The sequence below is a fragment of the Carcharhinus amblyrhynchos genome, chromosome 2, assembly GCF_965287045.1.
Source record: "Carcharhinus amblyrhynchos chromosome 2, sCarAmb.v2.hapA, whole genome shotgun sequence".
Lineage (NCBI taxonomy): Eukaryota > Metazoa > Chordata > Chondrichthyes > Carcharhiniformes > Carcharhinidae > Carcharhinus > Carcharhinus amblyrhynchos.
In genome coordinates, this window is record NC_137325.1 from 18746540 (window position 1) to 18773889 (window position 27350).

General features: G+C 41.0%; 1 protein-coding gene across 1 annotated transcript in view; it reads left to right on the top strand.

The window, feature by feature from the left end:
• The window catches only part of cep72 (centrosomal protein 72), a 144845-nt gene that overhangs the window by 4652 nt on the left and 112843 nt on the right, over positions 1-27350 (top strand). Inside the window, exons 2-4 of the mRNA XM_080203009.1 lie at positions 5286-5413; positions 15720-15912; positions 24767-24875. Coding sequence (XP_080059135.1) covers positions 5286-5413; positions 15720-15912; positions 24767-24875 — 430 coding nt within the window. The remainder of the gene's footprint in view (positions 1-5285; positions 5414-15719; positions 15913-24766; positions 24876-27350) is intronic.

Consider the following 27350-nt stretch of genomic DNA (forward strand, 5'->3'; position numbering starts at 1 on the left):
TTGGGGCATTTCAGAAGGAAAGCAGACAACAGGAAAAGATATGAGCACTGAGCTGTAGACAAGACAGTTAAAATATTGACTGAGAATTTTTCTTGAAAGTGGGGAAAAGTTGTAGAGTTGTACACTGAGGGAGTCATGTCTCTGCAATCACTGTTGAAGCAAAGGCAGACTTGGGATGCACGGGAGCCCAGAGCTGGAGGATAAAAGAGTGTGGATGAAATATGAGTGAAGGTTGGCATGGGTGCTGAATGGGTGGAGATTGTGGGTGCAGTTGTGCAGACTGGGTGGACAGAAGCTGTGGAAGTAGGATGGGGGGTCATACATGGGAACCCTAGGTATGGATAGAATAGAGTTAATGATAATTTGACTTATTATTGTCACATGTATTAGTATACAGTGAAAAGTATTGTTTCTTGTGCACTATACAGACAAAGCATACCATACATAGAGAAGGAAAGGAGAAGGTGCAGAATATAGTATTACAGTAATATCTAGGGTATAGGGCAAGATCAACTTAATATTCAAGCTGTTCTTGAGTTAGTTGGTGTGTGATCTCAGACTTTTGTATCTTTTTCCCATGGAAGAAGCTGGAAGAGAATACGCCCAGGGTGCAGTGGGAGATAGAGAGTAGCAGGAAGAAACTGGAAAATTTGCATGTAAAAGTCACAAATGCACTGTCTTCACCACCAGAGCAGGACGAGCATTGTTATGAAAGCAGGAGTTGCTGATGGACAGGATGTGGAATTTGAAGCTCACTCCTGGGTTGAACAGGATTCCAAAGTTTTACATTGCGAATAGATGTTGAAACTAAGCTGTACATGGCATGTACAAGTTTACAGGCTTCAGTCTAACAGACACCGAGATCTGTTAACAAAAGCTCTTCCAGCGTTAAATGGATAATTAAAGCATTGGGATTAAGCCTGGAGTGTAACTAACTTTTTAATGCAGGTGAAAATGAAAAGCTGATTTGGAAAAACAAATGTGTTTAGGAATGTAGGAGGGAATCAAGCTGAAAAGCCCCAGGGCAAAAGAGTTAAGAATATGTGAATGTCTGAAAAAGAATACTTTCAGATTGCTCCTTTTTGTTTGTAAACTTTAAACCACCATGATCTTTACCCATGCTGTAATGAGAATGTCAAACTTCCAATTTGGATGAATAAAGGAACATACCAGGCCATGTTGAAAGAGTGGTCAGAGAGGCAAGAGAGTGTTAGAAGAAGAGAGCTTAACTACTGGTATAAAACCCAGTGGTAAGAAGCTCAATTATTGTTCAAGCAGACGTCACGGAGAAAGCAGCGAGTGCTCTAGACTTCCAAAGATCAGTTATTTTAAAAAATGCATGGATTGAATCTATTCCTTCCTTTTTTATTTGCAGAGAACTAGTCTTTGCAATTGAATGTCTGTTCTAGCAAGCATAAATGAGCCATGTTATGAGCTCAACTGGTCATCTTAAATTGATTATTAAATTAATTATAAACTCATTAGTTTAGCTTTTTTTTGGTGCTTTAATTTGAAAAAACCCAATTCAAATTAAGCCCAATCATGATCCCCACATGAGGGACAAACCAGATCCAAGCTGATGAGATGAGACATTGAGCCCAAGATGGGATGCAATCAAACAAGACCCAAGTAGATAGTATGAGGCATTGCACCCTCTCCCTGGCTTGATCCAACACTTCATTTTAGACAAAAGGCCGAGGATACAATTTTTCATAAGCTATCAGGCGAAGCTTTGGTGTAACCTCATTGGCTATCCTGATCCTTTACACTAACCTAGCTGAGGCAAACCATGATTACAGTCGTCAGCACACCCCAAGTGCAATGGACTAGCCTTGTCCCCTGCCTGATGATGGTTTCACCCCTGCCAGGTAGCTATTAGTGTACTCAGATTTTTTTTCAGTAAGGGTTGCCCAATCACAGACTCATATCTAACAGTAGATATTTGATTTTGCACATGAGGCAACGCCTCAGATGGTCAGAGTTGCTTTGTCAACTAATCGGCATCCTTTTCTCCTGTAGCATAAATTGTCATGATTGTTTGAAATTTGGCATGCTTGTGTTTTGTCCTGATGATTACAAGATGAAACGCTTCAGCAGCATGTCTCTGTCTTCAGTAATATTAAAGTTCTGTACTACCAAATGACTGGCATGTTGCCAACCTTCTAATGCCACACTGATGTCAACTGACTCCCTCCTACTAAACGTCAGTGCTGCAGAAGTTTGTAGAATCTCTCAGCACTCTGGAATAAATACCATCATTGCCTGGAGATTTATTTATTTCAAGTCCAATTTGTCTTTCACCTCATTCATAACAAAGTCATTGATTATACTTGGGATATCTTGTTGCAGATACTATGTCATTCATGGCTCGTTACCACTTTGCCTATCAGTTTCAAAGCCAGTTTAGATCTTCTATGTCCTTACTTTGTCTAACCGCTCTTCTTCTGCGGTACTGAATTACTTTACAATTGCAACTTAGCTACAGCTGTGATGCTTCCTTCCAGCAATTTTTTGCATCTCTCTTCGCTTTTTGCAGTTTGTATTCACTTCAGTGAACTGCATAACTGGCATTAAACAAAGTAAAGATTACTGGAAGATAGGAATTTAGTATCTTTATAAATATTCAAATAATGAGGATTGAAAGAAGTGAGTGGTAGGACAAGGGTGGCACAGGTTCCAAGAACTGAAAGGCAACTCATGATTGAAATTACAAAACACGTGAGTCATCAACACACAGGCCAGTGGATTGGGATGACAGAAACCTAGAAGGATCTGAAATAATTTGGTGCTGTGATGTGTGGGTTTTTGGTTGTGAATAAACTTTTAATCATGGTTAAATGGTCCAAAATTACCATTAAGAACTGCAAAAACATTTTGAGCAGTTATTGGTTTATAATAATCTGTAAAATTACTCAGTGTTTCCATTCATTCTTGCTTCCGTTGCTTGCTAAAAGCAAGTTAGCAGTTTCTCTTCCAGGCTTATGTTGTTTTCACAAGATGCTTTTCACTTATTGAGAACACAGATGTACACCAGTACATCATCCAACCTTCAACCCTCTAAGAATTCTGGCCTCATTTACATCCTGATTTTCATAGCTGGAACGTAGCTACTAATGACATAGCAATCTACAGACTAAGCTCTGGAATTCCCTCCTTAAATCTCACTGCCTTTCTACCTATCTCTTCTTTTAAGACAGTTCTTCAAACCTACTTCATTGTCAAACCTTTTGGTCACCTATCCTAATGTCTCCTTTACGTGGCTTATGATCACACTTTAACAATGTTCCCATGATGCACCTCAGAATGTTTTAGTACATTAAAAGTGCTACATAAATGCCAGTTGTTGTTGGTGATGGTAGCCCACTCTGTGTCTATTGCAACCTGTTAGGTAAAGGGGATTAGTTGTTCAATTGGTGGGTGACCAGTGTCCCTCTCTTCTTTTTCTGTTGTGTTCACCTGTTCATTTCCATGCCAGTCACTTTAAATTTTGTTGTGTGGCTGCACACAAACAAGATCTTATCTTGTGACCTGTGTGAGACATTCCTCTGTTCCTGTGCAGCTGGGCATCTTACAGGGAACATTAAGGGGGGGTTTGCGCAGGGGGGGTGATCATTCTGACCACACGTGGTCAAGTTTCAGTTCATTGAAAGTACTTACTTGCCACTGAAGTTGACTTTTCTATTGAGCTGATACAAAAGGTGTAAGAGCATGAAGAAATGGGTCAAGTAAAGAATGGGTAAGTGAATCTTAACTTCTTGGGAAATATATTTGACCAGATTTCTTCCAACAACTATTATTTTGCCTACATGTCTCGTTCCCTGATCGTTCAACCCATTACCTCCCAGCTATTTTTGCCTGTTTGGTCTCACTCTTTCTGTTGGCCTCTCAGTGCATGTACTGACAAAGTATGTGGACTGAGAGTCATGACATTTGTCCCCTTGCTCTTGATCTCCCCTTCTCTGACAATTGCTAATTTGCACTTAGCTAGGTTCATCTTCCTTGTATTTTGTGGGCCAGGTGATTTGGAATTGATTCGCTGGTTGGGAAACGACATTGGAAATGTTTGAGCTTTGAAGCCTGCAGGTCAAGAGTGCTACAGATTTAAGAAAACAGATAGAAAATATGTGACTTGGGCTTCACGAGCTGGAGAGGTAGGAAGTGTATGTTGCATTTTGAACACCTTAAATGCAGCATGCATCATCCATTACAGGAGAAATTAGTTTGCACAAATTAGAGGACAGATTCTGAAACGTAAGATTATGCTCCAGTCATTTTCTCTTTTTTTTCCCCTTGCTCGTTCTCTTCATCATTTTCGCTTTTTCTACACTGCTTTTTCCTCGTTCTGCCCTTTCTCTCAGATTTGATTTATTATTTGATTATTGTCATGTGTATTGGTATACAGTGGAAAGCATTGCTTCTTGCGTGCTATATAGAAAAAGCGAACTGTACATAGAGGAGAGACCCACTACTATCGCTTAATTTCCTTTTTGTACAGCTTTAACAATCTCCATATTCTTTCTCATTTGTCATGTGGGAACCTGAGTAGTTTATATCAGCAGTGTGACAATGTGGAACATCAGAGGCAGCTGTATCTCATTCAACACCAATATGCATTTTTCATTAGTGGATACTGAATTCTGTTTGAGAATGCGAACCCTAACTGATTTTTATTTTTCCTCCAAAGCCTGGAGGCATTGAATCCAATTGCATCCAATGACTGCCTTCCCTGAAATTGCAGACTGGTGTGGAACCTCTAACTTTCTGGTCTCTATTTGCTTAAGTGTGGAATACAAAGTGGAGCCTGTTAGATGATGCCAGGATAATTGTTTGAGTTGTTCCTCTGGTCCCCAGTGCTCCTGGGCTCAAAGAAGGGGAAAAAAATCCTTGCTCCCAGTAATTAGCCAGTGGTCTAATATCTGTAAACATTGAGTGAGAACAAGATGGGATTCAATTATAGGTCTTCTGCAAGTTATCCTCATCTTCCTGCTCGCTGTTAGGAGTAACATTAAGACTTGGGTGCTCTGAGTGCCAGTGGAAACTGTTCCCGAGCAAGGATCAGCACTTTCTGGAAAGATGGGTAAATTTTTGTTTTGAAAGGAGCATTACATTTAAAGGCTGGGGGAATTGCTTTTGGATTACTGGAAGTTAATTGATGTCTTGTTCCAATTATGTACCAAGTAGGAACAATAAAGTAAAAATTATAATTGATTTATGATGAATCATTAGATGATGACTGCGCTTGTGAATGCAACAAAAGGAGATTCCTTTTTTGTTTTGTTTTTCAGCGGATGTACGTTCTTTGTTTCTACCAGGAGGTTATGAAGAAAAAATCACACATCTTGGAAAGTCCCTCAAGAACTTCACCCGCCTTAAAACACTTGACCTATCTCGTAATTCTCTGGTTACATTAGAGGTCAGTTTTTTTTACTTGTTTTCGTTAATCTCTAACCCATTTGCCTTTGTTACATATTTCAAATATTCAGTTGTTATGATCCAGCTAATGTTAATTGCCGCACAAATCTAAGTCCCAAAGGGAGACTTGGCCCACATATCGCAATCTATTTTTAAAATCCTGATGAGAATTCTGAAGCTGCAAATTCTGGTAATATTTTTGGGATTTTGAACATTAAAACGTGACAAAATAAAAAACTTAAGCGCACAAGATTACAGTTACATAGTTAGAATTTGCTTCATAGTGCATCCCTCAAAAGAACCTCACCTGGTTAGATACATAGGTAAACACACCCTGGGCATCAGTCCCTTTATAGATATTTAACTACAAAATGTCAGTAATATCACTACAAGGCAAATCTGCTGTTCCTGTAGAAAGGTATATTGCAGAACGTCACTCTTTTAGTGTCACAAGCAAGTTTACACTGCAGTGAAGTTACTGTGAAAATCCCTGAGTCTCCATGCTCTAGCCACCATCCACATATCAGGTATGCTGAGGGAAAATTTAGCATGGCTAATGCACCTAACCAGCACATCTTTCGGACTATGGGAGGAAACCAGAGCACCCAGAGGAAACCCACGCAGGCATGGGGAAAACGTGCAAACTCTGCACCGAAAGTGACCCAAGCTGGGAATTGAATGTGGCTGTGAGGCAGTAGTGCTAACCACTATGCCACCATGCTTATATTAACACTGCAATGATGTTACTGTGAAAATCCCCTAGAGTGAGAGTAAGAGAGCCAAATACCCCATTTAACCTTAATAGGGGAGAGAGAAACAACAATTTGCAGCGTGGAGTAAATGTTTGGAAAGGGTGGGGGGGAGGGAGTGGTCAAAAATATCCAGCAGAACCTGAGGAGGGAAGAATGGAAGGTGGGAATCTCAAACTGAGGGGTCTGCATCCAGCAACCAATGATTGCTGTCTCTTTTTTTCCTTCTTAAATCGAGGCTTGGGACTCACTGGAAGCTGCAACCATCATTGCACAGGCTCGCAAAAAGGCAAGAACAGAAGCATGAATATGGACATGAGATACCAGCTTGCTGAATTCAATTGTACCTGAATTTTTTTTTTTGTAGCTTGAATTTTTTAAAAAGTGCTGGATGTTACTTATGATGGATCCTTTTAAACCATCTTGTGATCTTCTCCGAGGCTATGGACCCCTGATCAGGAATTCATTGACGAAGTCACGGTATTTACTTTGACCAAGAAACAGTTAGAATCGATGGAATCTCTACAGTGCAGGAGGCCCATCAAGTTTGCACCAACCCTCCAACAGAGCATCATACCCAGGCCAGTTCATAGTTAAATGTGCTGTGGATTGGATGCAAAGTAGTGGTTTGTCTATTTAAACTCCAGTGGAGTTAGTACTTTACTAGTGTGACACATTTATTTCCTTCAGCAATAATTGGACCTCTTCTGAGTGAAACTGCTTTGTCTCTCTTGTCAGAGATTTGCTGCAAAGTATGATTCGCAGCTTAAACCCCATCATGTTGCGAATCACATTCTTTAACCAGCAGAGGAGATCTCTGTGCATGTTTACCCTCAATAGTGGTGTTTTGCTCCAAAGCACACAATGTCTGGCAATAATTTCAGCTTGATGTGGAGCTGCCGGCGTTGGACTATATTTTCAGCACATAAGCAGGAATGTTAACTTCTTCAAAGCATTTTTAGAATAAGCGGAAAGGGTCTAGGAGCAGTCTAATGTGTGGGCCGTTAAGCAATGCCCAGACTTTGCCTGCAGCCTCACTGGTATTGCACTCAACAAGCTGTGAGACTGAGTTCATTTTAGGGTAGCTTCATCTGTGCATGTTTTTCTCCTTTTGGGGAATTGTGAGGAAGTGGTAGAAGGATTCATGGACTAATTATCAGCTTGTTGGACCGCATTAAGTTGATCTTTCTCTGCATCTTAGCTACGACTGTAACATAAGAACATAAGAAATAGGAGCAGGAGTAGGCCAACCAGCCCTTCGAGCCTGCCCCACCATTCAATAAGATCATGGCTGATCTGTCTTGGCTCAGCTCCACATTCCCGCCCTCTCCCCATAACCCTTAATCCCCTTGCTTATCAAAAACCCATCAACCCGCGACTTAAAAATATTTAGCGAGGTAGCCTCCACCACTTCAACGGGCAGAGAATTCCAGAGATTCACCACCCTTTGAGTGAAGAAGTTCCTCCTCAACTCCGTTCTAAACCGCCCCCCCTTTATCTTGAGGCTGTGCCCCCTAATCCTACTATCCTTTCTGAGCGGGAAGAATCTCTCCACCTCTATCCTATCCATCCCATTCATCATCTTATACGTCTCAATGAGATCTCCCCTCATTCTTCTAAACTCTAACGAGTACAAGCCTAATTTATTCAGCCTCTCCTCATAGCTCAACCCCCTCAACTCCGGCATCAGCCTAGTAAACCTCCTCTGCACTCCCTCCAAGGCCAAAATATCCTTGCGTAAGTACGGCGCCCAAAACTGCACACAGTACTCCAGCTGCGGCCTCACCAATGCCCTATACAGCTGCAGCAAGACCTCCCTACTTTTATATTCAATCCCCCTCGCGATGAAGGCCAGCATCCCATTCGCCTTCCTGACCACCTGCTGCACCTGCAAGCTGGGTTTTTGCGACTCATGCACAAGGACCCCGAGGTCCCTCTGCACCGTCGCCTGCTGCAGTTTTCCTCCACGTAAGTAATAATCCTTCCTACCATTATTCCTACCAAAGTGGACCACCTCGCACTTGCCGACATTAAATTCCATTTGCCGTTTCCCGGCCCATTCACCCAGCCTATCTAGATCCTTCTGTAGACTCTCCCCACCCTCCGCACAATTTGCCTTTCCACCAATTTTGGTGTCATCAGCAAATTTCGACACCCTACACTCGGTTCCCTCCTCCAGATCATCTATATAAATGGTAAATAGCTGAGGCCCCAGCACCGACCCCTGGGGCACTCCACTAGTCACCATCCGCCAATCCGAATAGCACCCGTTGACCCCCACTCTCTGCCTCCTATTTGACAACCAATCCTCTATCCATGCTAACACCCTACCCCCAACTCCACGCCCCCTTACCTTCTGCAATAACCTCTTGTGAGGTACCTTGTCAAACGCCTTCTGAAAATCCAGAAAGACCACATCCACTGGCTCTCCTCTATCCACCGCCCTAGACACATCCTCATAGAACTCCAGTAAATTTGTCAGACACGACTTCCCTTTAAGGAAACCGTGCTGCATCTGCTCTATCAAGCAGTTCCCCTCAAGATGCCTCGCTATTTCCTCCTTGATGACGCTACACGTCACTCTCTTGTTTCCTTCTCTATGAATGGCATGCTTTCTGTATAGTGTGCAAGAAACAATACTTTTCACTGTATGCTAATACATGTGACAATAATAAATCATTTTCTGAATGCTTCGCCCAAGCCAACAAGTTCTGGCAAGGGTCTTCAAGTCTGACAACACCAGGTTTTAGTCCAACCGATTTATTTGATAATAGACTAAAACCTGGTGTTGTCAGACTTTTTACTGTGTTTACACCAGTCCAACGCCGGCATACCCACATCAAGGGTCTTCAACCCAGGGCTTCTGACCCAGAGATGGGGATGCTACCCATTATGAAACTGAGTGAATTATGAGGTATAATAGTGTTGTGGTTATGAGACTGGACTAATTGATGAAATTCTACTGTGAATTTAAGGTCAGTTTAAAGAGCATTTTGAAATTAAATATTATGACCTTGAATCTACCTGATTGTTGTAAAAAGTCAACTCTTTCAGCACTGTCCCTCACGGAAGGAAACCTGCTGTTCTTATCTAATCTTGCCTCTACAGTTGATTCTTAACTGCCCTCTGAATTGGCTCAGCAAGTCACTCAGTTGCATCAAGTCACTACAGCAGTCCAAATAGAAGTCCAAGGCACCATTAGCTTCTCGGACAACGAGGGCAATAAGTCCTGCTGTTGCCACCAGCGAGGCCCATATCCAGGGAATGAATTGAAAGAAAATTGATTGTCTTCATGCTGCTGTGTTCTGGCATTGGATCGGGAGTTATACTGCCACTTTTCTGGAAAAAGCCACACTTGAGTGTGAAAATGAGAACCTCTATCCATCTAATGATGGATGAAGATACCCAAATTAATTTCACTTACAAGAATTAAAGTCAGCAAAAAGAAGTTTCCCTTAGAAGTAAGTGGTGTAAATTTTACATAGTAGAGAATCCGAGGTTCAATCAGTGTCTTCAGTTGGACCATGTCTGCACTGTGTTAATTGATCTCAGCTGGGCGGAAATAGAGGCGTTTATATGTTTGCCTTGGCTCCATAGACTTTGTAATAGAGAATTAATCACAATGCTTAGTTCTATAAGAGCAACTGAGTCTGAACTATTTAATTAATGAAGCTTAATAGGAGTAGAACCAAATTGAGGAAGTTGCCAAAATCAAAAAGTAGGAATTCAGCTTCAAACCAGTGTGAAGAATGCCATGGAGGTCCCTAAAGCTGGTGCTTCTAGCCTGTCCTGGATAATTGTGATACTTTATGCTTCAGAAAAAATTACAGTCTTCACCCTCCAAAACCTGGAAGCATCACAAAATTAAATAGAAACAGAGCCTAATTTGGAAGAAAATTGCCTGGGAAATGCCTCTGACACCCTTGGACAAACAAAACTAGGCCAGAACATCTCAAAAAGAAGGGGTCTTAGGTGGCTTAACTCAGGCACTTTGTAGTGAAACTCCCTGCTGTCCAGCTTGGAACTCTCTTGGTTAACTAAATGGTAGCATTCTCACCTCCAAATTAAAAGCTCATGGTGCAGAGCTAACATATTAGCATGGATAGAAAATTTGGCTAGCTAACAGGAAGAAAGGAAATGGGTCATATTCTGGTTGACAAGGTGTAATGTGTGGAGTGCCACAGGGATCAGTGCTGGGGTCTCAGCTTTCTACAAGTAATATATTATCTAAATGGCAAGAGTTTGCAGAGGTACCGGCAGGATCTCACTGTCTTAGTGCGTGAATCACAAAAGGTTAGTATGAAGGACAGCAAGTAATTTGGAAAGCTAATATAATGTTATCATTTGTTGTGAGGGGAATTGAGTACAAGAGTGCAGAGGTTATTTTTCAGTTATACAGGCCATTGGTGAGACCACATCTAGAGTACTGTTCCTTATTTAAGGAAGGATGTAGCTGCATTGGCAGCAGTTCAGAAAAAGTTCTGCTAGGTTAATAACTGGAATGGGCGGGTTGTCTTATGAGGAAAGGTTGGACAGGTTAGCCTTCTGTCCACTAGAGTTCAAAAGAGTAAGAGGTAATATATGCGACCCTGAGGGCTCTTGACAGGGTGGATGATGAAAGGATGTCTCAAACTATGGGAGAATCTAGAACAATGGGTCACTGTTTTAAAGGAGAAGAGGTGGCCCATTCAAGACACCTGAGGATATTTTTTTTCTTTGGAACTCTTTTTCTCAGAAGGTGGTAGAAGCAGAATCTTTGAAGGCTAGAGTCTTGATCAGCTAAGGGCTGAGAGGTTTAAGGGGGTTAGCTGGGAATATAGGGTTGAGATTACAATCAGATCAGCCATAGTCTTATTGAATGGTGGAGCAGGCTCCTGGGGCAAGTATCCTACTCCTAATTCATATGTTCGTAGGTTTTTCAAGTTCCGCTTTAGAAACTTTAGCTGCATAAAACTCCAGCCGAATGCAGTGATGCAGATTCCAAGATGGTGCCGGAACGAGGCAACTTCTTGCAAGCTGTGTCCAGCATATTCTCATTCTATGCTTTTAAAATTTATGGACTTATCTTGCATTGAGTTGATCTTTCTCTGCACCCTAGCTATGACTGTAACACTACACATAGCACTCTTTAATTTCCTTCCCTATGAATGGTTTTGTCTGTATAGTGTGCAAGAAACAATAGTTTTCACTGTATGTTAATACATGTGACAATAAATCAAGTATTGAGATGATGCACTGCCTTTTAGAGCAGATGTTAAACTGAGGCCCATCCGTTCCTCAGGTGGACATAAAAGATCCCATGCTATTATTCAAAGTTCTCCCTGGTGTCCGTGCTGATATGATGTTCCCCTCAAGCAACATCACTTCAAAAAAGATTGTCACTATTGTATTGCTGTTTGTGGGATCTTGCTGTTTGCAAATTGGCTGCTATTTTCCTATGGTACAACAGTGAATAACTTTAAAAAATTACTGAGCTCTGACAGATGGTCATTCTGACTCAAAACGTTGTCTCTATTCGCTCTCCACATATACTGTCAGACCTGTTGAGATTTCCCAGCATTTTCAGTTTTTGTTTTCAAGAAGTACTTAATTGGCTGTGAAGCGTTTGGGTCTCCCTGAGGGCACAGTGTGGTACAAGAATGCAAGTCTTGTTAATGGTGCTAAAAAAAACAGCTTTCATATGCTAATTACAGAACACTTATTACCTAATAATGCACTTCCTTGGAACAGAGTGTGCTGCCTTTAATATAAGTTAAACTGGTGAAGTTTATCAAATTGCTCGTAATGTGCAATGTGTTATCATTTGTTGTTTTTTTTACAAATTAATAGCCTGGTTATCTATTTTGCCCAATAGCAAAAATGACCTTGGACAAGGAATTTCTTGATTATCAGGGTATTGGATCACAGTAGGGTGTGTTTCAACCGACATCACCCTTTCAGGCGTCTTTTTCAAGTGACATTCTTTTGTGCGTGAGCTTAAGTATTAAGCTCTGGCACGTTGCTTAATTGTGGAAGACATCACAGCAAAGCTCACTTCAATATCACATCCATAGCAAGAGTAGCTGCATTCATGATGGCGAGTGCCTGCTTTTGTCCCCCTCTTTTTTGCAACCTGGGAGCACTTGAGGCGAATGATGACTTCTGCTCTCCTGACTACTAACTTGGTTAAGGCCTAAACAGCATCACTTAGTGTCTTTGCAGGACATTTGTTCACTAACTCATCAAGATGTACCTTATTAAATTTTAACATTGATAGGTATCGCATTTTTGTTTTGATCTCCGTTACGTCGAGTGTATTACTGCTGTCTTCACTTCAGTGCAACCTGTAGTAGAGGATACCTCTTATTCAGCTCTGGTGAAGGGTCATCCAGACTCGAAACATCGGCTCTTTTCTATTTCTCCATGTGACCTGCTGAGATTCTTAAGCATTTTCTGTTTTTGTTTCAGATTCCAGCACCTGCAGTGTTTTGTGTTTTATACTACTAATTTATTACTTGTTTGTGTCATGAATTATTTACGTTTGCATCAAAATTATTTTAGTCAGTTTTCAACCTAGGAACACATTCAATTTTTTTAAGGTCCCTGTTATTCCAGTTAAAATTGCAGTATTGGTAAATCAGGATTGCAGTATCCAAGATGAATTTCCAATATTCTTTCTTGGCTGCTTCATAATAAAGGTCATGTAGCAGGAGAAAGTGTGAAAATAAATTTGTTGAGTGTTTATAAAAGAATGAAGGGATAGATAAGCTTTTAAGTTGTTGCACATCTAATGTTTCTGACCTCTTGTCCATCTCTGATTTTTCAATGCTCTGTTGTTGGCTGTTGCACTTTCAGCTTCTTGGGTTTAACGTTCTGCTGTTCTATCACCAAACCTCTCCTTTAAGAAACTCCTTAAGTCCTCCTTTTCCCTGTCCAAATATCAAGTTATGTTTGTTTGTGCTGTTGTGAAGTATTTCAGGATGTTTTTACTGCATTAAAAGTGCTATGTAAATACACACTGATGTTGTTGTTCACATAAACCGGTTGGTGTGGACCAGGGGGTTGTGCTGACAGATAGCTAAAGGCCATAGAATGATGTTGGATATTAGGTGGTTCTGTTCAGAGAGAATAAAGGGCCTGTCCAACAGGTTGCTGGCTTGTGCAGCAAATGCTGATTCTCTGAATTCCTGCAAGCAAGAATTTATGGTTGGGTCAGAGAACACCTGGTACAAGAGCTAGGTAACCTGTAATATAAATTGGAGGCAATGTGCTCTCCTGACCTAATTTCAATTGCTGAAGGGGCAAAGAGGCATTTGCCATTTCCTCCCCTAATTTATTTTGTTTTTTTTGCTTCTCCCAGAAGATCATATTTTCTGTGGGGTGTGTACGCATAAGGAATCTCAGCCATGTGGGATAGGCTGGGTAGGCAGTAGACCTTTTCTTGCCTGTCACTTTCACATATTGCTAAGTTGTTTGATGGTTACAAATAGAATAGTGGCTGAACTTTCTCCAGCTGTTTTAGTCTCACAGACCAGAAAAGTCCCAGGGTGTTGAGTTAGCTGATCTCATTTCAGTCTGTGATGGTGATATGACAGTTGGATTTAGTGCTCATTCACGCGTAAAGATTAAACTAGCCATGGTCCCTCCTCCTGATGGCTACACATTTACTTTCTTACTAGCAGTGCATTTACTTCATTGAGGAAAGTATCAGGCCTGTTGGGTTTGCCATGGTAATCAGACAACCTACTCATTATTCATTTGTTATCTGTGTATGGATAAGTAGACTTGCATGTACAAACTGCCTCAAATCCTAAAACTGGATCCAAATCCAAAACGTTGAAAAAATGAAAAATGTTTTGTTTATAGAGCACTTTTCACCATCTCAGGACTTTTTATTTATTAGTGTCACAAGCAGGCCTACATTAACATTGCAATGAAGTTATTGTGAAAATCTCTAGTCGTCATACTCTGGCGCCTGGATGCGGCATGGTAGCACAGCGGTTAGCACTGCTGCCTCACAGCATCAGGGACTCGGATTCGATTCCTGGCTTGGGTGGCATCTGCACGTTCCCCCCATGTTTGCATGGGTTTCCTCCAGATGCTCTGGTTTCCTTCCACAGTCTGAAAGACATGCTAGTTAGGTGCATCGGCCATGCTAAATTCTCCCTCAGTATACCCGAACAAGCGCCAGAGTGTGGCGACCAGGGAGTTTTCACAATAACTTCATTGCAGTGTTAACGTAAACCTATTTGTGACACTAATAAATAAAATTAGGGAGCAGTATCAGTGGCCCATATTGGAGTTTGTCCAGTATGAGTTATGACCTCTATTAGGAGAGGAGTGTAAACACGTGACTGGAACAAACAAAGCTTTTGTTTCATAACAAAAATTACACTGAATTTGCACTGGGCATTGCACGTCAACCATTTTAGTCTAAAAATCCAATAATGAATTTATAAGTTACCTGTTGCAAGTGTAGCACAGCTTAGTTCCAAGCCAGAAAAGATAACCCCATCCTAATTATTTCATACACCCTGCAAAGTTCCAGTTTAAAAAAAAATCAATTCAACAGTTAATGAATTGTTAACAAACAGTATGCTTGCTTTCCCTTTTAATTTACCTGTGGATTATTAGCTTTTATTTTTGCTAGTTGTATGCATTTAAATGTTGCTATGAATTTCTGCATTATTTATTAATATTAGGGTTCAGTATCAGATTCAATAATTCATAGAATTCCTACAGTGCAGGAGGCCATTCAGCTCATTGAATCTGTGCTGACACTTTGAGAGAACAGCTTACCCAGCTGTTTTTCCCCCCCCCCCCCCCCCCCCCCACCCGCAATAACTCTGTAACCCAACTCATTTACCATGGCTAATCCACCTGACCTGCATGTCTTTGGATTGTGGGAGGAAATTAGAGCACCCAGAGGAAACCCACGCAGGTACGGGGAGAACATGTAAACTCCACACAAGACAGCCAGTTGTCTGGCACTGTAAGGCCACTGTGCCATCATTTGAATTTGATGATGGCTTGAAGTTTACAGTCAGCAACAAAGGAACAACTCATGATGTTTATGTCATTATGTCAACTGCCCTGAAGTATTTGCGGGAGTTTTGAGTGGAACATAGCTTTAATCCAGTTTTAATCCATTGTGATGTCTTATACAGGGCATCTGGGAAACTCGTCGTAAAGTCAGATCGATAAATTCTCACTCAGATGTGTTGAGTCTGAACTAAAAAGTATAAATTATTTTTAAGATGTATATGGAAGATGAAATAATAAGGAAAGGCTTTAAGTGTGAGAGATAAAAAGGTATGTTGAACAAGTTGGAAAAAAAAGCCCAAACACTAATTAACTTACAAAGAAATTAGTCTTCTCACTTGTAAAATTAAATTTCCAAAGCCAGGAAGGTTGTTTGGCAGTAATTATCCATTAAAAATGGACTCACTTCTGAATATACCAGTTTCTTTTTTTTTGTCATGCCCACACATTATGCTTCAAAAGAAAGCTATCTATGCACATTTAATACAATACCACAGATTTTAATGCATTTTCACCTTGTCTATATTGTGCCCACAGGGGATCCAACACTTGATTCATCTGGAAAAGCTCAACCTGTATTATAACAAGATTGCAAGCTTGAAAGAGATATTTCTCCTTCGTAATCTGGGTTGTTTGAGAGAACTTGACTTGAGACTGAACCCTGTGTCCAAAAATGAATCAGACTATCGACTCTTTGTCGTCCACATGCTCCCCAATCTTAGAAAATTAGGTAAGTACCTTGCTGGGCTGCAGTAACAACAGTCATCTTTGTTTCTTTCTCAGCTCTGGTCCGCTGACATTTCTCACCACTGTGTCAGAAGTTTTGAAGTCCCACTCCAGACACTTGAGTACATAATCCAGGCTGATACTACCAATGCCAGTGCCAATGAAATCTTTTGGTTGAAACATTAAAAATGAGGCCCTCTGGGGTGGACTTAAAAGATTCTGTTGCACTATTTGACAAAAAGCAGGTGAGCTTTCCCTGGTGCCTTGATCACTATTTATCCCTTAGCTAACATCATTAAACGGGAGTATCTGGTCATTATCACATTGCTGTTTGCAAGACTCACTTTATGTAAATTGGCTGCAGTATTTCCTACATTACAGAAGTGGCTACACTTCAAAAATAATACTTAATTGGGCTTAGGATACTCTGGGACAACCTTGGGCTTTGAAAGGGGCTATATAAATGCAAGTTCTTTTACAGATTATGTCAATTCAACTATTTCATTGCTGAAGAATTAAAAAGTACATGCTGTCGCTTTCTTTTAAAGATCTTGTGACTTTTGATGTGCTGTAATACCTGTAATTCAGCATGAATGCAATAACTGACTAATAAGGTGGGGTCAGCGAGAGATTTAAAAAAAACTATTGTTAACTTGCTCTGATGCAAAAAAAAACGTTGTATCTGTTAATTCTCAGATATTTTCAACCAATTTGCTTACTCCAAGGTTTTACTTTGGTGCCCTTATTTGCAAGATGGACAAAAACAAGTAAAGATTCAATACGTTTATTAATAATAACACTATTAACCCTTAAATTACCCACATAAAACAAGAGGATACCCCAGAATCAAGTATACTACCCGCAAAGATGGCTTAGTTAAACTGCAGGCCCAATTCTGAGTCCCTCTAGTCTGTCGTCACGAAGGTGAGTCTCGATGGCTGCTTCTTCCTTCTCGGATTAGTCTTCCGGATGGTCAGGGCTGCCTCCTTCGTCGAGTCTTTGCTATTGGTGTGTCTGAAGTGTGTACCTTTATCCCCCTGCCTGCCTTTCCAGAAACTCCTCTGGATTCCGCCAATGAGGTCTCAGGAGGGGGTTCCAATACCCGGTGGGTTTCTTGATGTCTGCCTGACAGGACACCGAGGCTCGCCCCCAGATGTCCATCTCCATGCTGTTGCTTGCATATAACCTGTTGCCAGATAAGGTAACTGCAGAAACTCTAGGTGACAGAAAGTCTAGGCTGACCTGGGCTCCTAACAATAGGCTGGTGCATTTCAATGGGGTGCAATGATTTCCTGCTGTGTCTCAGTAGAGTGCAATGATTTTTGATGGGTGATTGATGGGCCAGGCCCAGACATGTTTGTGTATTTGTGTAATTGGCCTGTCCGACATTTGACTGTGTTTGATTTTAATATGTCTAATTCTTTAATTTAGGATATCCAATTTTAATCAGCCTTAAAACTAGGCCCTGATTATATTACCGCAACATGCTTCAAAATGATCTCAGTCGTGGCAAAGGGGAAGTTAAATGTATTTTTTGCATAGTAATAATACACTAAAATCTGAAAAAAGGCTTCATTATTAGGGTGTAATGTTTTAGAAATTTTTTTGCTTCAAGGGATTACCATTTCTGAATTTCAAAAGCTTCATCATGATATGGCTATTAATTGAACATGGTAATGTAACAAAAATTGAAATGAGTCATTGCTTTTAGGAGAAGCAGCTATAATTTGGAGTCAGACAAACAGAACCAATTTTTATTAAGGTTTTGAAGCTATATTTTAGGCTTTAAATATTTGAGAATGAAAGGGATTTTGTTCACCTGTGGAATGTATTCTGTAGTATTTACTGCTTTGGAAGATGCTATTAGGCTAACAATTCCAAACTGGTGTTAATGTTCCACACAACCCCTGAAATGCAAATGAGTTTCACATTTCAATCACTCTCGATAGAAACATTTCTCCTGATTTTTCCTATTGGATTTGTAAATTCTCGTTAATCTTATTTGAAGTGTGTACCTTTATCCCCCTGCCTGCCTTTCCAGAAACTTCTCTGGTTTCTGGCCGATGAGGTCCCAGGAGGGAGTTCCAATACCCAGTGGGTTTCTTGATGTCTGCCTGACAGGACACTGAGGCTCGCCCCCAGGTGTCCACCTCAATGCTGTTGCTTATGTATACATATTTTCAGGTTTTGTCAGAGAATCGATACAGACTCGATGGGCCAAATGGCCTCCTTCTGTATGGTATGGATTCTGTGATTATATGATTTCCTTCCCTCAAGAACGTTAGTGAACCAGATGGGTTTTTCTGACAATTGACAATGGTTTCATGGTCATCAGTAGATTTTTAATTCCAGGTGTTTTTACTGTATTCAAATTCCACTGTCTGCTGTGGCGGGATTCGAACCTGGGCCCCCAAAACGTTAGCTGAGTTTCTGAATTAATAGTCAAGCGATATAACCACTAGGCCATCACCTCCCCATAAAGGCTTGTATTTGCACAAGCATGAGCAGGCTAAGGTTGCTCAGTCATTTTCGTGTAAGATGTAGACAACAAAAAGACCAGATTCAATTAGGAGTCTTTTTGAGAAAGTGGGTGGATTTTCTTAAAATAATAGTGTATTATTACTATGCAGAAAAATACATTTAACTTCCCCTTTTCCATGACCAAAATCATTTTGAAGCATGTTGCGGTAATATAATCAGGGCCTAGTTTTAAGGCCGATTTTAAATTGGATAGCCTAAATTAAAGAATTGGACATATTAAAATCAAACACAGTTAAACCTTGGGCAGGCCAATTATACAAATACACAAACATGTGCTTCACTGTGGCTACTCATGCAAGTGCAAATATTTTCTATATGTCTGCCCTATAAGGGTTTTGCACTGCTGCCTCATAGCGCAGGGGCATGGGTTTGATTCCCAGCTTAGGTGACTGTCTGTGTGAAGTCTGCAAGCTCTCCCCATGTCTGCGTGGATTTCCTCCAGGTGCTCCGGTTTCCTTCACAGTCTGGTTAGGTGCATTGGCCATGCTAAATTCTCCCTCGGTGTACCTGAACAGGTGCCGGAGTGTGGCGACTAGGGGATTTTCACAGTAACTTCATTGCAGAGTTAATAATGTGACACTGATAAATGAACTAAAAACCACAGTAAATGATGTTGCCTAAAGAAGGATCCCTTTACCCACAGTTGAGATTTGCTCTGTATGGGTGTATCTCATTTGGATCTTTTTTACTGTTCAGAAGGACAGTCTTCTGTATCTAACTTTCCAGAGAGCTTTTTGATTCCTTTGGTGTCCTAGGTAGTTTGTGTGATGAGGTGAGCCTGAAGACTCTGATTGTTATTGCTTGAGCAGAAGAGTCTTTGAAAGAAACTGTGCAGGCATTCAAAATTCCAAAGGGAATAGAAGAGGTTCATAAGCAATGGAGGCTTCGAACGTGTGGCAGTATCAACTGTGCAGAAAGTGGATGATGAGGACTAAATGATTGCGAACTGGCCGGTGGAGCTTATAAACTTTTCCAGCACTGTACTTTTCTGAATCATCTTTCGCCCATGACACTGATTTCATCTCCCAGCCCCCTTGCCTGCCATTGTTTGGGGTTGAAACAGTGCTTTGTTTGATGCCACGTTTCCATCCTTTACAGTCCAAGCTTCAACCTTTGCGATGTTACTTCCGTCCCCTGCCTCTCAGTCCGTTGTTAAAACCCACATCCATGCCTTAATCAACACCAACCTTTGTTCCAGTGCTCTTCTGGCTGAACTCCAGCTTCTCCAGATTCAGTAAATATCCAAAATGCAACTATCCTACACAAAGTCCTGCTCACCGATCACTCCTGATCTTGCTGCCCTTTTATTGTCTCCTAGTCCCTAAAGTATCCAATCTAAAATTCTCTCTACGTAATTAAATTAATTCATGGCTCTCCCTTTACTATTTCTGTAATCTCCTGAGCTTCTTTACTAGTGTATCCTTTTGTCTTGGCCTCACCAGGGATTGTTGTATGTTCAGCAGTGGTGGCGTCAGGCTCTGGAATTGTCCACCTTAGTCCATTCATTTATCTCTTATTCCCAGTCCTCCTGCTGGCCTCTCCTTAAGTCCACCTCTGTGATCAAGTTATTGTGTGCCCTCCCCTCCTATTTCTTTTGCTCAATGTCCATTTATGTCTGACTATAGGATGCTTTTCTACATTAAAGGCACTATGTAAATGCAGGTTGTTATATTCCTGTGTAAATATCACGGGCGGAATTCTCCCCCAAAAATTCTAAGGGTGTAATTCTCCCCAATCCGTTGCATTAGTTTTCTAGTGCAGCAGATTGGGAGAATCTTGCGGTTAGGCATGCACAGGATTCACGCCTGTGTTGCCACCATGCGCGCATTTCCCTACGCCAGATTTCTGGTGCTATCAGATCTGTGCTGGAAACCATTAAGAAACATGCCACTTTGTAGAATCATGCAGCACAGAAAGAGGCCTTGCAAATGGAGAAACAAACCCTGGACATCCATCTAGCTTTCCTATTAAGGGCTTATGTTTCTAATTTTTCTGAAGCCATGTTCTCATTCTGTTGCATTGTATGACTTGGAACACAATTATAATTAACTTGGATTTAATGAAGCAGTAATCCAGATCAAGGATTCCCTTTTCTCTGAGGCATTTGGGATTGTCCTCGGAGCAATTTGAAAAGCAGGACCTTGAATTGGTAGTGAGTACTTTTGAGAGAAAAGTGAAGAACATTTTGGAGATGTTTATGTCTGAAAACCAAGAGATTCAAGACAGCTTTTGGAAAACTCAATTAAGGGTGGCAGAATGGCATAGTGGTTAGCACTGCTGCCTCACAGCGCCAGGGACCCGGATTCAGTTCCACTCTTGGGTGACTATCTGTGCTGAGTTTGTATGTTGTCTGCGTGGGTTCCTTCTGGGTACTCCTAGTTTCCTCCCACAGTCCAAAGATGTGCAGAGAAGGTTGAATGGCCATGCTAAATTCCTCCTTCGTGTCCCAAGTTGTGTAGGTTAGGGAGATTAGCGGGGTAAATACATAATTACAGGGATAGGCTCTGAGAGGATGCCTTATCAGAGAGAGTTGGTGCAGACTTAGTGGGCCAAATGGCCTGCATCTGCATTGTGAGAATTTTATACACCATTTTTTCAGAAAGCATCTTGAATATTTCAATTTTGAAGACACCTTAATTAAGAAAGTAATGGAATCCTCCTTCAACCCATCCCAAAAAGTTTAGATTTGAAAATGTTAATCTGGAACAACAGAAAATGCTGGAAAATCTCAGCAGGTCTCACAGGGTCATCCAAACTCGAAACATGGCTCTATTCTCTCTCCATCGGTGCTGTCAGACTGGCTGAGATTTCCAGCATTTTGTTTCTGTTTCAGTTTCCAGCATCCACAGTTGTTTGCCTTTAACAAAATTTGTAAATCTATTGAAGTATCTAAAATTTCAATAATCTGTCACTTTGAGAACCACAAATTACAGCTTTGCATGAGAATAGCTGCCTTGAAGGAGTTCAGTTCCTCTTCATGCTTTTTTCGCATCTTACTGTCTGTCTACTCTTGGGTGCAGGTGGTGAAGCTGTCCCACTTGCTTTAATTATTTTTAGGGAAGGGTAATTAGTTTTTTTGTAAGTCAAAAAGATGCCTTCCTGCTCTCTCACGTGGTACACAAACACTCTTTAGGTGGAGTCACTGGAGAGCAATTGGGTTTGGAAAACCTGGCTAGTGATTTCCAAGGACATTGAATCTAAACATATTGCTGGTCTTGACATGCTAGTCAACAAAGACTAGCATTCAAACCCAGAACCTCTGGATCTTTTGGTTCAATTTCCCTTATCAGCTAAAATACTTGGAACAATTATCATTTGGAAGAATTTGTACAATAACTTCATCCATAAGAACTGGTATTGCATTCTGTTTGGTGAAGGAAAATAAACCGATCGTCAGACTAAGGTATGTACAAAACAACTAGTACTTGCCATGCAGTTAGACTTGCAGAAGATTGTGGATGATTGATAAGATCCAGTTGCTTGCACAGTTAAAGCATAGAGGATTTGTTCTGGAGATGCAGTAAATGGACCTGATGATGCAAGTGCATACAGCCAGATTCTCTTTTGTAGATCACCTAAGCATTAAGATCTCTGCCAGAAATTGCATGCACTGGAGTATCCACTTTATTGTTAAGATAACTTTGTAACTTATTGAGCTGTGCAGATCTTTATGAATGGAATGCTGGTACTAATTTGACATAAGAGTCCATTAATCCCATCCAAGTCTTGACACTTAGTTGACTAACGTTCTAGGATGCGCTTGAACAAGAAATCGACTTCATTTTAAATACAAAGCAGTTAAACTGATTTGATATTGATATGTCTTTATGACATCAGAGCTATTACTGTGACATGAAGATAAAGTGGACATTGAAGTACCAGTTTATAAATTTACTGATACAGTTACTTGAATGAAACTGATTTGCATCAAAGATAGATAACAAGAATGCCTCATTGCCTCTTTCATCTATTCTGTGACAAAACTACGCTGCAGGTTATAATACAATAGCTGCTGTTCTAACTTTTATTCTAGGTAAGTGAGAGATATTAGGGTGTATGGCATTAGCTTCACTGCACTGCAAATTTTATAAATCACAACTTAATTAAAACTATAGATAAATGCATGATCAATTACAAAATTTTGACATAAATTACATTTCTACCAGAATAATGGTTTTTAATTTCAAAAGCAAGGATGCAAGGTTTGAACTTCTGCAATTATCACTAGCATTTGTCCATCTTCTGACTTCCTTTCCAACATTGTGACAATGACTGCAGTTCAGAAGTATTTAATTGGTTGTAGAATGCTTTAGGATATTCCGTGGTTGTGAAAGGTGCTTTATAATCCAAGTTTTTCTTTATGCAATTCATGCTCAGTTGGCAGTCTTTCATTCTACTCATTGGAGTCGCTCTGCTGGATCTTACTCTAAACCCATCCACATTTTTCTTTGCTGTGACAGTTTAGTTATTTAGTTATATTAGGTTGTTTTTCCTGATTTTACTGGTAATCGTCTGCTGTGTGCATTCAACTGTCTCCTGTTTTGGAATGCCATCGCTTTAATTTACTTCTGTCACTAAACATGTTTACCTGGCTGTCATTTCAGTATGTTTGATTGTTGAATATTTAAGGTTCCCTAATAGACCGCAACTGTTTGTCGACAGTAAGACCTAAGCAGAGAATGCAATAGATGGAGTGATGCAGCAATGATCATTTTGAAAGGAGTAATGTTATTTTTCCTGTGTTTAAGACTACACCTAATGAAGGGAGCTGTGTGCTATGTACACACTAACCATCCCTCATCATAATCTTACCAATATCTTCAATTCTCTTTGGACATGGTTTGTAAAGTAATTCAATTTCAGCATAGCATATGATGCATATTGTGCATGTGGCACCTCAACTGATCCTAATCAATATCCCTCGCAGCTTTTCATTTTAGCATCTTCCATCTAAACAGAATAATTCAGGTTGACAATGAGAAAACTCACACAGGAGCATTGTTTCCAGAGGATGGTATTGATATCTGTCATGTCGTGGTGTGACATTGCTTCCATGACCCCAACCTTCAGGGAAAGATTGATGCCTGCCGGCATTGCACAACTGCACCTAACGCTATTTTGGTTTTAATCAGAACAAGTCAACACTAACCATTTTGGAGCATCGATTCACTGTGAATCTTCAGTTTCATCAGGAGCTGGAATGAAAGAGGCATTAGATGGTGCCAAAGCAAAGAGAACAGCAGGAAACTGTTCTGATAATGCATTAACAGGATAGAAGAAGTACCCTTTAGTTCCAAAAAAATTATGTTCACCTGCCTACTGTATAATGAATGACCACTGCTATAGGAGCAAGTGTTAGAGTAGGTATGAGTGACTTCAAAAATTTTTATATTGTGCACACACTATGTCTTGGGAAATGCTTGTTATTACAGGCTCTAGCACTTTGTCAAAGAATATCCCTGATGCCTATAACAGGAATTTTTAGATGATGGTAGGAGGTTAGTCCTGCACATTTTATAGGGTTTTCTAGCCTTGTGGCTTTCTTACCTCAAAAGCCCTATAACTATCTTCCTCCACCTTCTGGCTGACTTGCTTCTGACAACGTTCTACTTTATCTGACAATGTCAGTGCAGACTGGGACAAATATGTTACTCAATAAGCTAAAAGAAAGCAAAGGGGCGGTTTTGCTGAGGGACAGTTTGAGGAGAAAATGGTCAAAATTGTCATAAAAATGCATAATTCCCAAAGGAAAGTGATTCTTGGCAAAGCAAACAGTCCCAATAGAGTAGAGAAACCTAGATTGGAAGAAAAAATATCTAATTTTTAAAAAAGCCTTCAGTATGTGAAGTACCTCCCAGATATTTCTGAGAAGTGATCAGACATTGAATGCAAAGATTTTTCTATGGGATATTGCAACAGTATTCAAAATCTGGGCCTCCAGTCAAGCTGAGAATCTGTCTGTCACCACTGCTTCTCCCAAACTTTCCAGGAAGGAAATGTACTTAAATCCATTTCTACATTGTTTCATGGTGATTATGTGCTGTTCTTTGTGTCTAAATCTACAATTGCCGATCCCTTTAATAAAACAAATTGCAATCCTTAGTTCGTCCACAGGTTACACAAGCTAAAAAATTACATCTCAATTAAGTCAGATGGTGCAATAACTTGACTCATAAATGTCTGAAATACAAGTGTTCTTCAGGCTTCTGTACAATTATGAAAGCTTAGCTCCACCCTGATTTTTATTAAATGAATGTAGTCAGTAACCAGCGTGCTTTCATTGTTGACCATTTAAATAGCAGTGTATTCTCTTGCAGACGATCGACCAATTAGAGACAGTGAGCGCAAAGCAGCACTGATGCACTTCAGCACAGATCAGGCATATGAATTCCATGATTATCCTGCTCAGCAAGTGGAAAATGAAAGGTGAGAGCAAAATAGGGCAACAAAGCAAACGGGAAAATTGCTTTTTACATATATTAAGATATACAAATTTTACCCAATAGTAGATTTTTCCCATTATATTGCTTTCAGTAAATTGGAGGTGTTATAGGAAAAGAAGTGTGGTGTGAAATAATGTTACCTGGAGCAATGACTTCTCAATAACAGCTGTCAAAACATTGGGAATGCCAACTGCGTCTGTCAGTATTAGGAACGGCCTTGGTGATCATGCACCATTTCAATGGAGGAAGGTTCATTGGAAGAGCCAACACAAGAGGAAGCAGGTCTTGAGATTTATGATCACTGGTTAGAGGGATCTTGGCCGGAATTTTATCAGCGTGCCTGCCCCAACATTGGGACAGGCGAGGCATTCTGTTAGCCTCGGGTGGGATCTTACAAGCCTCGGGCAGGTGAGGCTGTAAATTCTGGCATTTGTGTGCAGTGGAATGAAAGTTTTCAGGCTGTAGGAGCGTTTGTGCTGTTCTGGTATCAAAGAGCACTGGGGGTAGGATCTGGGGTTTCAGAACTCTCAAAGAATCATTTAGTATTTGGGAGCCAGGAATGCTTTCTGAGGACCAGAGGAAGGGATGATCTAAAACACTCCCAGTTTCGAGTCCACCCAGCACGTGGAATCAAAATGGTAAAATAGGGCCCTCTATCTCTATGGAAGACAGTTTAAAAGATAACCAGTTTATAAGATATCACGCTCATTCCTACTAAACTCCTGACCACCCAACTTCCCTGTTTGGCTCACAATTCTGCTCCAATCTATCTCTAGAGCTTCATGTTTGAATCTGATTTATTCATTCGCCATAGTACTGATACAGTTCTTGCAAAAGTCACAAATTCTATCCTATGTGACCGTGAATAGGTAACCATCTTTCTTCATCCTTCTCAACTTTTCTGCAACCTTTGTGGTTGACCACAAAATTTTGCTCCAGTGCTTCTCTGCTATTGTCCACTTGGACGGGGCTGCACGTGTCTGGTTCTATTATCTGTTCAGTTGCAACCAGTCTTACCAGCAATGGTTTTTCTTGCCTCTCCCATACCATTGCCTCTGATGTGTCCCCCAAAGACGTAACCATGGATCCTTCCAATTTGCTGCCCCTCAGAAACATTATACCAAGTGCAGCATTACTTTTCACATGTATGCTCAGAACCTCGGGGTCCTTGTGCATGAGTCGCAAAAACCCAGCCTGCAGGTGCAGCAGGTGGTCAGGAAGGCTAATGGGATGCTGGCCTTCATAGCGAGGGGGATTGAATATAAAAGTAGGGAGGTCTTGCTGCAGCTGTATAGGGCATTGGTGAGGCCGCAGCTGGAGTACTGTGTGCAGTTTTGGGCGCCATACTTACGCAAGGATATTTTGGCCTTGGAGGGAGTGCAGAGGAGGTTTACTAGGCTGATGCCGGAGTTGAGGGGGTTGAGCTATGAGGAGAGGCTGAATAAACTAGGCTTGTACTCGTTAGAGTTTAGAAGAATGAGGGGAGATCTCATTGAGACGTATAAGATGATGAATGGGATGGATAGGATAGAGGTGGAGAGGCTCTTCCTGCTCAAAGGACAGTAGGACTAGGGGGCACAGTCTCAAGATAAAGGAGGGGGGAGCGGTTTAGAACGGAGTTGAGGAGGAACTTCTTCATTCAAAGGGTGGTGAATCTCTGGAATTCTCTGCCTGTTGAGTTGGTGGAGGCTGCCTCGCTAAATATTTTTAAGATGCGGGTTGATGGGTTTTTGATAAGAGAGGGGATTAAGGGTTATGGGGAGAGGGTAGGAATGTGGAACTGAGACACGACAGATCAGCCATGATCTTATTGAATGGTGGGGCAGGCTCGAAGGGCTGGATGGCCTACTCCTGCTCCTATTTCTTATGTTCTTATGTTCTAACACACAGATTTCCTTGATCTTCCCCCTCTCTTCACTCCTCCACTCTCTCTAAACTGCCAGACTATTTGATCGACCCTTTACTGGAAGAGCAGGAATTTCCTCCAATGAAATATTGGGAAGACCATAAGCCATTATCTTTGGTTCCTGTCACAAACTCCATTCCTTTGCTGACAACTCCATCCGTCTCCCTGGCAGCTGTCTGAAGCTGAAGCATTTTAGTCACAACCTTGGATGTCACACTTCACCTGATGATGAACTTCCTATTACGTATTTACAATGTCACCAAGGCCACTTATTTGCATCTCTGTAACGTCGGCCGGCTCCGCCCTTGAGTTGCCTCAGGTTTTCTATTGCTAGATCCAAGCCTTTGTAGCTCTCAGCTTGATTGTTCGAACATACTTTTGACTGTAGCCTGTTCTACTCCCTGCTCTCTCCAGTGCCTTTTGACTTAAATTTCTCCTGTTTAAACAATATCTCTACTTAGATTTCTCAATCTTGTTTTCAAATCTCTGTGGCCTCCCCCCTCCCTATCCCCATTAATGTCTCCAGTCTTACAGATGCGACCCCCCCCCCCA